This window comes from Petaurus breviceps, unplaced genomic scaffold (assembly GCF_028583685.1).
Source record: "Petaurus breviceps papuanus isolate PSGF00001 unplaced genomic scaffold, PetGlider_PUasm1.0 90750, whole genome shotgun sequence".
Lineage (NCBI taxonomy): Eukaryota > Metazoa > Chordata > Mammalia > Diprotodontia > Petauridae > Petaurus > Petaurus breviceps.
The window spans coordinates 10,440,125-10,452,232 of NW_027187335.1; the positions used below are offsets into that span (position 1 = coordinate 10,440,125).

The following is a 12,108-nucleotide window of genomic DNA, read 5'->3' on the forward strand; positions in this document are numbered from 1 at the left end:
AGGGAATGCTCAGGATCTCCTTTGGTTGGGAGGGGGCAGGGGGGGGGGAGAGAAGAGTCAGGAAGGAGGAACACAAAGAGGGAAAACACACACCCAACCAAAAAGTACACATTAGCGAAGAGAAAACAGGCACCTATGTCTAGAGGGGCATGGATTCAATGGGAATAGGGGAGAAATGTCTCTGACCACCCCCCCAGACACACACACACACACACACACACACACACACACACACACACACACATATATAATGCCAGGCCCCATCCCTCATAACCTTCCTTATTGCCTTTCCTCACCCCACCCCCCACATCCCAGATGGGGCCTTGGGCAGGTTTCTTCTCCAGGAAACAAGGCCTCTTTGGGGGGTTGGCTTTGGTGGGTGGAGTGGTAAAGAGTGACATGCAGAGAAGGGGTCTGGCTCCCTTCTTAGCCTGAAGGGAGGGAAGTAGAGAGTGGGGGGGTGGGGTAGAAAGCATAAATGAGTGCTATAGGGCTAAACGAGATTCTATACATGTAGAGTAAGAAGGAGGAAGGAAATATTGAGGATGGGATTCAATTCAGAGTCTCTGGCAAATGCAAAATGCACATTTTCCTCAAACCTTAAACTGTGGGTATGCTGCGTGTGTGTGTGTGTGTGTGTGTGTGTGTGAGAGAGAGAGAGAGAGAGAGAGAGAGAGAGAGAGAGAGAGAGAGAGAGAGAGAGAGAGAGAGAGAGAGAGAGAGAGAGAAGTGAGGGGGAATTTAGGCAGCATTGTTCCTAACTTCTCTTTACCTCCCAGGCCTGACTACCCCACTAGCCACAATTTTCCCAAGAGATGCCCCTTTCCCAGTCCTCCAGAAACAGACTTGAGACCAGGCAGAACTCCAAATCTCCCTCTGAAATAGCCTTCACCTCTCACTACTCATTCTGACCTCTCCCCTAATCCTTACATCAAAGATACCCAATGTGGAAATTGGTAAATTATGGTCATTCCCCACCCCTCCTTCCTCATGGATCCTGTGCACAAACACACAATGAAAGTATTGTGGGGATAAAAGGAAAATGGGCAGATAGAAATAGCCCTCCCCCCTCAAAAAAAAAACCCTAAGAGCACAATTTATGGGGTAAGTTGGGAGGGGTGGAAAAAGTATTCATTCTTCTTTGTTCTATTTCCCCGAGCAAAGATGAAGGGAACTGCTACCTTTTCCTATTCATGGTTTATGGGGGCTGGCTCTTCTAGCTCAAGATCCATTTCCCTGGAGTGTGTGTGTGTGTGTGTGTGTGTGTGTGTGTGTGTGTGTGTGGAGGGGGGAGTTGAGAAGAAATATGATTACATTTACCTCCATTCCTTAATCTATTAGAAGGAAAGAAACTGAGGCATAAAACCGCAGGGCAGGGGTGGGTTATACCCCTGCATTCTATCCGATTCTAAACAGCCATCTAAATCTCACAGTTTATCGCTTCACACACATGCCCCCCCCAATTTCTCTCATTCTGGGGTTTGGAAAGGAAGTGGAAGGAGAATGCAACCCAGGAGGTACTCATGACTGCAGAGCACACTAGGTGAGGTGTCTGTGGGTTCGTGTTGCTTAGGGGGGTGTTAGTGCCATCTGAGTTTAAGGGAGAAAAGCAGATTGGGGGGTAGGGAGACTAGGAACCCAGGCCCCCAGTTCTGCGTAGAAGAGAAAAGGAAGAGCTGGGAGAGCAGGATTCTGGGAACAGTGGGAGCTAAACTGCAGAGGGGTGAAGGGTGGTCTGAGCACACATTCCTTCCCCCCCCCCTTCTCTCACAGTTCCAGGGACTGGGAATAGGTAATAGGAATCTCAAAAGAGGGAAAGACCGGATTAGGTTACCCCAGATTCCAAGGTCCCAAAGAAGCCTCTGGGGCATGAACAAAGACAGGAGAGAAGCAGTCGAGAAGCCTCATATCTCAACGAATCTCTCTCCCCCTCCAAAGAAAACCCAATGACAACATCAACCACCACTACCACCTCCAGCACCAGCACCAGCACCACTACCACCAAAACAGGTCCGGTTCCAGAGAAGTGCTTTGTGCCTTGAATCTGAGCAGGAGGCAACCAGAGAGAGAGAAGGGGGGGGGGGGGGGGGGGCTGGGGGAAGAGGGAACAAGAACAGGATTTCTCTGGGGAAGCCGATCTAATTATTGGAAGAAGAAAGGGACCCCCTCCCCTAACCCTGGAGATTAAATTGAAGGGGGGGGTGCTGATGATGATTCCTTTCTACTTTGGGTGGGAGCTTCCTATCAGTGGAGCCAGACACTGAGAAGGGCCAACCTGAATGCCTTCTAAGGAGGGGAGGGGGAGAGACGGAAAACCACACTCATGCCCTTACTCCCTACAACCCTCATTTTTAGGGGGTTGGTCATATTCTCCCTTAGTGAAGCTTTCATTGAAAGAAAGCATTGGGGGGGGGGAAGCTCTGACTAGCTCGATCCTACCCTCTGTACAGAACAGTTCCCGAAACTGTCTACCTCCCCCCCCCCCCCCATACACACCCTCCCGCTGGAGATCCAATTCAAGCATCCCCACACCCTGAAATAAGGAAAAGAGGGCGGATAACTTCGGGGAGCTTAGATTTGATCTCCACATCGACTCAATTCCCGCCAGGGGCTCAGCTCTAGCTTTGGGGGCACAACTGCCCCCCTCCCCACCCCGCACATCTTGTTCTCATTCTCAGCCCCTGACATCAGCCGCCGCCGGAATCTCCTTGTTGTGCCTCCAGCCCGCTGCGGGGGAGTGAGGGGTGGGGGTAGATGGGGGGACTTAGAAACACCCCCCCCCCCCATACAGCTCCTGTTTGGTCAGGAAAACCTCGGCGTCGGGGTCGAAGTGGGGAGGATGGACCCCAGATCCTGTAGCAAACTTTGGAGTGGGGGAGATGGCAAGAAAGGAAGAGCAGATTACAGCTCCCCCCCCCCCCCCCCCCCCCCTCCGCCGTCCTTCTCACCTCATCCCCCCCCCCCCCCCCCTTCAACTTAGGAAGGCAAATCCAGCCCCTATCGGCCAGGGAAATCAATAGCTTCTGCATCTTCCCACATCTGGAGGGCAATGATCCTCCTTACCCCTCTCCACATCTGGAGAGCATCCAGCTGCGGAACGGTCGGCGCACGTTCCTCACTCGCCCACTCCCCCTGCCCAAATCTCCCCCTCTCTAGCAGTTCAGTTCCAATTTTCACCCCTCTAGAAGGGTTGAAGTGGTGGTGACTGTCTCTCCTCTCATGTCCTGGCCTTACCTGGCTCTCCCCTCCCCCCTTATTCTAACAGTTCCCCCTTCACCAGTTCTCTCTTCCCTCCAATCTCACCTGTCTTCCCTTCACCTGTGATTCAACGCCCCCCCCCCCCCCCAAGCTGTTCCGCTCCGGGCTTGCTTACCTGTCCCACCCACCCACCCATTTCCCCGCTAAGGTCCCCCGAAGGATATGGGTTACAGACCAGGCGAAGGCACCAGCTCCTGGGGCGACTCTCCTGGCTCAGGTAGAAGAAAACCACTGGGGCGAGCGCAGGATAGGGCAATCCCTCCGGCTCCGAGTCCGTACTGCCTGGGTCTTTGTCTCCTGGCCCCGGCCCCGGTCCCGGTCCGGGTCCGGGTCCCGGCCCAGGTCCCGACAGGCCCCCTGCTCCTGACAGGTCGTTGAGCCGCACCAAGGTCTTGGGCTGCCCGAACTCTTCGGCATTGGCTGCATCTTCCTCTTCGTCCATCCTCCCGCCAGCCTGAGCCCCAGGTCTGGAGCGGGGCAAGCGGTACCCCCTGCGGGGGGGGGGGGTCCTCACAGAACCGGAGGACCCCTGGGAGGACGCATCCGGGGGGCTCTAGGGCGGAGGCTGTGCCCCCTGGCTGGCCAGTTCAGCCCAATTCCCGCCGCCCCCAGGGGCATGCTGCCCGCCGGGGGCCCTGAATCCGCTGTCGCGCTCCTGGCCCCGTCCCCGCTTCCCTTGGGCCTCGGCTTGGCCCCCGCCTCCCCCCGCCGGCTCCTCCTCACTTTGTTCGGGCTTCTTTGCTTCGCGTCCAGGTGCTGGGCGCCCGAATCAGCGACCACCTCACTGCAGCATTAGGGAGTGTGGAATAGCCGGGGAAGACTGGCTTAGGGCTGGGGGCCACGGAAGGGGGTTGCCCGCTCTTCCCTGGAGCAACGAGGGCAGAGTCTAAGCAGTCAGCATCGCCCCGGCGGGTTGCCAGTTGTGGTGTCGGTGGGGGAAAGGGAAGGAGAACTCTCCTGGGGTGGGGGTGGGGGACTGGGGGGGAGTGAGGAGAGGTTCCTTTCTCCTCCCCCCACAAGCTTAGCAGTCCGGGTGGGGCGGAGAGATAGTAGGGGGCCGTCCTGGGCAGGGCCGGGGGCGGAGATGCGGCTGCTGCAGCTTTTGCTGCTGCTGCCGCTGCTGCCACTGCCTTTGCTGTTGCCGTTGCCGGCGCCACTGCCTCCCTCCTCGGACCAGAGCCTGGAGCTAAAGCTTTGAGCCCAGCGCACAGCACAGCTGGATCCCTCACTCCAACTTCAAGCCCCAGGCCCCGCCCCTCCGGAGCCAGCCTCTCAGCCAATACAGGCGTGCCGCCGGCCTCACACCGCCCTCTTATTGGACGAAAGCTGAGGGAGGCGGGCAGGAGGCGGGGAAGGGGGGGAAAGAACCACAGCTGGAATCCGGTTCCAGCCCGGACGCCTGGGACCGCCTTTTTTCCCCTCCTCCCCTCCCCCGACCCCTCTGGAATGTGAGAAACCAATCATAGTGCCACAGTGGTCGAACCCCTTTTCTTATTGGCTCCTGGGGGCTCGAGGACTCCCTTGTGGGGAGCCCCTAGGGAATTAGAGGGCTTGCCCCTGGGGTCTACTTCCCCTTTGATCTTGAATCCTTAGGGATTCTGTGGCCTTCTGTGGCCCCGAGTCCCTGGCTTTCCAGCCCCCCAAATTGAAATGGGTTAGAGAAAGAACTGCAGCCTAAAAAATGAGGGAGGGAGACTGAGGATTTAGCTCAATCCAGGGGACCCAGAGGTGGGGATGGGAGGCGGAGCTCTGGGATTCCGAAGGGGCGGCCCATGAGTAAGGCAATGGGGCCCAACACGAAAACCTGAATCTTTTTTAAAGTGCCAAGACCTGGTCACCCCGAACTGGAGGATGGAGAGGCAAGACAGTTAGGTGGGGCCTAATGCAGGAGGAAGGACTGGGGGTGGGGCCTGGATTGACCAAGGGGCTAAGGCAGTCCCGACGTTTGAGGGCGGGGCTTGCGGTTGGATAGGGGTGTGCGGTTTGGGGTGCTGCGGAGGGGGGGGGGGAGAAAGGAGGCTAGAGAAAGGAAAAACAGCCAGGCCAGGACCCGTGAGGTGGGTGTTGCCTCCTCCGTCTTCCTGGGGCAAGACCCAGCCCTTCTATATCTGCCTTTGACCATGACCCTGTGTCCCCTCCTCTAAATCAACCGTTTTTAAACTGACATAGGAAGAAGCAGCTACAGAAGGGTCTATTCTGCCAAATCCCTGAACTTCCTTAGGACCACCGCGCCGGCCACACAGGGTGACAGGACTTTTTGTCTCCGTTAGTGAGGCGCCTTACTTTACAAAGCGGACGCTTTTTTTTTTTTTTTTTTTGCCTGGAATGGGGGAACTAACTGTGGTCTGGTCTGAAGGACTTCAGCACCCGGGAGATAAGGACTGAGGCCTTCTTGGACCCCTGGAGAGTAAGAAGATGGTATGCGACCCCTGAGGCAGGGGATTTCAGGGATTTTGCTATTGATGAATATATATGGAGCTAAGAGAAAACTAGAGATACTTGGGGTCCAAGTCAGCTTCTGTAACTATGGAAGTATCCTTCCACCACACCCCCCGCCCGCCCCCCGCAAAGCATCACATAGTGCCTCAATTTCTCACTCGACAGAATGAGGACAGTTCGAAAGGAGGGAATGGGGGAAAGGGAGCCGGAGGAGTGTGCCAATATTGGACAGTGTTTGGTTCCCTCGTGAGAAGTCGGAGGGAAATAGAACGAGGGATAAAAAAAATGGAACTGGGTTTGCCCAACTCGGAATCCGAATGCCGTTCGCTCCATCTCAGCCACGCGCTCAGACTAGGTCTCCTCCTTCAACCCTGCACCCAGACGCGGCACCTGGTATCCTAGTCCCAGCACCCTGGACAGGGGGCGGGGCAAGTAAAAGCCCCTTACTTTGGCGACTTCGGGGTTTACCTTCTCCTCTCCCCCGGCCTCTTTACCCAGTTGCTCCCCCTGCAACCCATTCGACTCCAGCCCCCTCCCGCAGGAAGCTGTCGGGTCTAAGGAGAGAAATGCGTTACGATTGCAGCGTTTTGGGAATTAAGGGTTAGACACCGGGAAGCACTTCCTGAACGTCACCGGGAGGGAAAGGTACTGGAGAGGAGTCAGGTCACCTCCTTCTCCCGAGCTATTCCAGGGAAAGGGGTACTGTTCGGAGGCAGAGGAATGGAGCGCACGACCTCAGGCGTCCCCTGGGACTCTCCTATTTTCCCGGCTGTATGAAGCAGCGCCACCCACACAGACAGACCCCCGCATCCTTCATTTGGGGTCGCGTCTGGGAGAAGGTTTTGGATCCTGCAAAGGGGGGGGGGGGGGGGTAGGGAACTGAACAGAGGGCAGGGCGTCTGCGCCGTCGGCTCCCCAGTTGCCCTTCCGCAGAAATCGAGCTCTACAGAAGTATGCAAACGAGGACAGACTCATTTAAACTTAATGCTAATGAGCAGATCCCCAGTCTCTCCCTCTCTCCCAGGCAGAGAGCGAGCAGCTGCTCAGCTTTCCGAGGGCCCGAGAGTCTTAAACTCAACCCGGAGCTGGGGGTGGGCAGAGGATGTCATCCTTTATGGGGATGATTATTTCTGATTTAGGAGAAGAGGCTGACACCTTTCCTTTTAGAGCAGCAGCACCTGGGGGAGGGTAACTTCGGCCTCTAGCTTCTTCTCTCCCTCCCTCCCTTGCTTCCTCCCTCCCTCCCTTTTTCGGTCTCTCTTTGCCTCCCTCCTGCAGCGGTCGCCGCTCTCGCCCTGCGCCCCGATTCTCAGCAGCTCTCTCGGGTAGGTAGGCCCGTCTTTGAGGGCACGGGGTGGGGTGGGGGGACACGATGAGGAGGAGAAAAGGGGAGATCCGGTACAGATGTGACCTAGGCCATGGAAGGCAATTTGGCCTGGAGGAAACTTAGCGATTATCCCCACCTAAATCATTCTATTCACGGTCCTAACCCATCCCTTCCTCCCCCACCCCACCCCCTACCCCTTCCCAATTTACCAACCCTACATAGAGTCCCCAGGTGCTGAGTCCTATGCCAAACTCAAGAAGATAAAGAGAATGACAGAATAGGAGAGCTCTAAGATCATCTAGAGTAACTCCTAATTTAACAAAAAGAGAGTAAGTCCTAGAGTATTAAGATTCATATAGACTATGAGAGGTGGGAGGAACCTCAAAGATCTTAGCTTAATCCCTCCTTTTATAGATGAGGAAACTGAGCCCCAGAAAGGCTCTGATTTGTTCAAGGACACACAGTGAGAAGAGACACTTCCCCAAATTCTAAGGGAAAACTCGGATATGAATATCTTCTTTTAAGGAACTCCAAGTCCAAGTGAGGTAGCGTTTTCTGGGAATTTCTAGTCACCACCCACCCTCTTCTTCCTCCTCATCATTATCAAGACTGTCCTTGTTGCAAGCATAGTTCACTGCTAATAAGTATCCCTAACAAAAATCTGGAAGGAAAAAGCTTAGTTAGTGAATTCCAGTTGGACATCTTACTTGCTTCCCCAGCCTCTAGTCTGTGCAAACATCTTGTCCCCCTTCTCCCTTGCTCCATGGCACTTCCTTCTAAATACCTTCAATATCCATAATTATTGATCAGTGTGAAAGGCATTATCTCCTAACTCTTGACCTTCTTATACTACCCCCACCCAGGAAATGACAAGCCTCAAGATCTTAAATTTCCCTGTAGATTCATTCAGCTCTGACTAGAGTGGTATTTCTCCGGGAGGTGGGCTGACATGAACTGGGGAGTGGAGGCAGAGCTGGAGTAGGCAGCTCCCCCAAAATGTGTGAATTGATAGAACTGAAGGAACCCTGTGCTTAAATATCTCTCCTACTCAAAATTTGAATTGCCATGTTAGAGATCTGTGAGCAATGTTTGTTTCCAGTGGTCCCTTTTCTAACCCCTCTTACACAGCACAATCAGATTAATTTTCCAAATGCCTCTAATTACATCCTGGCCTCACTCAAAAAATCTTCAATAGCCATGTGACCTTGGGCAAATCACTTAACCCCCAATTGCCCTACCTTCCCCCGTCCAAAAAGAAAAAAAAAATCTTCAATAGCTTTCCATTGTCTACTGAATATGTTACAGATTCTTTGGCCTCCACAGACTGACTCCAATCTACCTTTCCAGACTCACTTTCTCCATATGCCTCTCACTACACTATGCTCCAACCTAGACCAAACCAGACCACTCATTCTCTATCCCCCAGGCATTTCTATGCTTTCTCACCTCCCTACCTTTGCTTAAATTGTCCCCTATACCTTGAATATCCTTCATATCTCTTCCTCTAGAAATCCTATAGAAAGTACAAAGTTGATAGCATTTCACATGAGAGCAGTTTGTGCCCAAGGAAGAGAGATAGAAAGAGGAGGCAGTGAAAGGGAAAAGACATTTAGAAGCAGGTGTCAAAGGGTGCTGAATTGTGTCTGTTTCCCTGAGGCTTTACGAGAGAAGGAACAGCTTTCCCCAAACTCTGCTTATCCCCAAGGTCTATGCCCTGGGGGGACTCAGAGGACATTCACTAGAGGTATGCCAAGCAGAACTCCATATGGCAGGTGTGTGAGACATGTACCAGATATATACTTTCACCATTTCTATTGTTTACTCTGCCCATTTCCCTGCTGGAGACCTCCTTTCAGCCATCTTTCTGCATTTCCTGGCAACATAGAATAGGCTCTGGCCAGAAAGGGGATAGCTGACCATGCTGGCCAGAACTCTAATCCCCTCCAGATGGGCTCAGTGGTCAGCACCATGGGCCCAGATGCCCAGGCAGAACAATGACATCCCCCCCAACCCCAGTGACCATCTGTGTTAATCTTCACCTATACTCTCTCCAGGGATAACCCAATCTTCTCTTTGCCCTCTCACACCATCTCTTGTCTATTTTTCCTTTTACCTTAATTCAGCTAACACTCCTTCCTATCAGTTTTGACTCCCCCCACTCTCCTTACCTTCTTCCTGACTTAAACAAAGGGCCTCTGAAGTTCAAAGTAAATTGCAAAGAGGTTTCACAGGGCAATCAGATAAATGGGAGAGGTTGATCATAGATCAATCCAACAGAGAACCTAGGCTGCAGCTGCCCCCACCTAGCTACTCAACAACTGTCTTTCCTCTAGAGCTCCCTCCTTCTGCCTCCTATCTGGAGATCCCTGGTGTTCTGCATGCACCTGGCTCCCCAACCCCTGTCCCCTCTTGTTATCCCTTCCTGTGTTGTTTACAGGGAATACTCACCCTCTGAGGGCCCCTCTATGTCTAAAGTCCTATGATTCTCCCTTCTCTGGTCTGGCAGGGGAGGGGAGAGGGGAGGCAAAGAAAGGAGAATAGAGGATAGAAAAGAAGATGAGAGGAGAAAGGAGAGGAAGGGAGGGAAGAAGTCACACAATGTTTAGAAATCATAAGAATCAAAGAACTTTGAGGTAGGGATTCTAGAGATAATTTAGTCAAAGTTCCTTGTTTTACAGAGTTTTACAGAAAGTGAGGTCCAGAGAGCTGATATGACACTCAGCAAGTTTGTGTGGCACCGCTTGCCATTCAAAACCAGGTCTTAGACCTTAAAATAAATGTTTTTCCTACTGTGCCACATTGATTCGACATTTTCCCATCTCTGTCTTCCTTTCCTATGGGTTACTTATCACCTATTCCTAATTCCCAGGAATGGGTTCAGTAGGGTACCTAGGTCTCTTAGAGAATCAGGGGGACCTTAGTCAGCACCTAGTCCAACCCCTTCATTTTACAAGGAAAATGAGGGATGCCCAGAATATTGAAGTGACTTTTCCTAGGTTATAGGATTTGTAGTTTTCTGACTACAAGTCAATTAGGACTCTACTTTTCATCATGATGTGGAGGCTGGTATAGAGCATCAGAAGTGTGAGAGAGGAGGCAAGGAAAGGGAAAGACCTTTCAGTACTAGAAAGCAGGTAAGAACCACAGACTAAAAGAATTATGGACTCACATTGAAGCAGGAGGCTAGACACCTAAAGAGGACTTCTTGAATGTGAAATATTAGATCAGATCAGAGGGGGATCTAAGAATAAAAAGATGGGGCTGAGTTAGATGAAGGCAAATGGGATAAGCTATGTGTCAGGTTGGCCAAGTCAGGGCAGAAGAAAAGCATTTGGGGAAAGAAACATGTTGGTTGCTGAGCTCATTAAGATTCCTCCTTTCTAGCAGCTTGAAAGGATTTGGACACTTCCCACAATGCACCAAGCCATATGCAGATGAGGTTGTCATTCAGTTTTTAAAAAATAAAGGGTTCTATAAGGATATCTTATTCTTCCCCTCTCTCTAATTCATCCAACTACAAAGAAATGGGAGGGTAGGCACAGATTACCTTCCTAAACCCATCACTGAAGGCTTATGAGCCCTTTCCTTGAATAAAAGCCAAGTATTCCTTTCCTCTCTACTCTCTGGGCCCTTTTCCTCACCCCCATCCAGTTCCTAAAACAACTGTCACTGAAGCCTTGGGTTAGGAAAAGAGAAGTATGTTAAGAAGGGAACTCCACCATCTCAGGTCCACAAGAATACAGAATGAAGAAAGAAGGGGGAAAAGGACTTGCTGGAAGAACAGATGGAGTTTCCCAGGGACATACATTCCTTTGTCCTTATCCTTTTTGTCATATTTTATGCCAGGTGTTCTTTCCCCTCTCCTCCAATCTCCCCAGTCACCCTGAGTTCAAAACCAAGACTCCACTCATGAGAGAGTAATCTAAGGATGAAAAGGAGTGAGCTCTGCTCTAGTGGGGAGAGGATTAAGGACATTCCCACTCAAATACCTCCCTTCTACCCCCAGTCAGCACTAATAAGACTTCCCAGTCTGAGGCTCCAACAGCCTTGTGGCAGTAGTGGTGGTGGTGAGGGTGGTGGTGGGGGGAAAGGATGAAAGGAAGAAATACTTTTTCCATTAACCCCTCCCCTTCCTGGCCTCTAGTCTGACCTATCTAGTCCAATCCCTTTTTTTTACAGATGAACAAACAGAAGAGAGGTTAGGAGACTTGTCCAAGGTCACACAGGTGATAAGTGGTAGAATGAAGATGTGAACACAAATCTTCTGATATCAAAACCAGTGTTTCATGCACTATGCCATGGTGCCCAGGCTCTATGTTTCTTTTAAGTTTCCAGAGTATAAAGTCCAGGATCTGGGACACCTGAGTCCTCATCCTGCTTCTATTGGTCTTTTCATCTGTTCTGTGCTGGGCTTGGCTTTGTCCACTCAGCCTCTGTTTCCCCCAACTTGTAGTCACAGTAGGTGTTGAGGAGCATCCGACAGGAATGGAAGAGGCTCTAGCTCTAGTCTTGTTCTACCTGGCTTTAGAGGTCAGAACTAACAGCACTGGGCAGGAGTTACTGGAGGGCAGAGATCTCTGCTTGATAGAAGCAAAGGCCTCCTGCTACTCAGAGCTGACCCCAAAAGGATGGGCTATGTCAGGAGCTTAGGGAATGAATTCCATATCACTGGAAGGCTTGGATGGACTAATCAGAGCTGACCCCAAAAGGATGGGCTATGTCAGGAGCTTAGGGGATGAATTCCATATCACTGGAAGGCTTGGATGGACTGATCAGAGCTGACCCCTAAAGGATGGGCTATGTCAGGAGCTTAGGGAATGAATGCCATATCACTGGAAGGCCTGGATGGACTACTCAGAGCTGACCCCAAAAGTATGGGCTATGTCAGGAGCTTAGGGAATGAATTTCACATCACTGGAAGGCTTTTAGTTCTAAATCCTATGATCTATATCTCAACCTTGATATTCTGTGACGTGATGAATAGATGGATGGATAACTAAAGGAGGTAGATCCTAAGAGGAAGGGGAAGCAGTAGGTCAGGTAAATGAGTGTGTGTGTGGAGTGTAAGCTCAAGTAGTTCACCC

The 12,108-nt window shown here is 51.8% G+C and overlaps 2 protein-coding genes across 2 annotated transcripts in view; one reads left to right on the forward strand and one right to left on the reverse strand.

Annotated features, from left to right (window-relative positions):
• CACNA1G (calcium voltage-gated channel subunit alpha1 G) overlaps positions 1-4,474 on the reverse strand; it is a 92,884-nt gene extending 88,410 nt beyond the window's left edge. Inside the window, exon 1 of the mRNA XM_069067523.1 lies at positions 3,432-4,474. Coding sequence (XP_068923624.1) covers positions 3,432-3,700 — 269 coding nt within the window. The 5' untranslated portion in view covers positions 3,701-4,474. The remainder of the gene's footprint in view (positions 1-3,431) is intronic.
• The window catches only part of MRPL27 (mitochondrial ribosomal protein L27), a 477,291-nt gene that overhangs the window by 239,382 nt on the left and 225,801 nt on the right, over positions 1-12,108 (forward strand). The window lies entirely within an intron of this gene.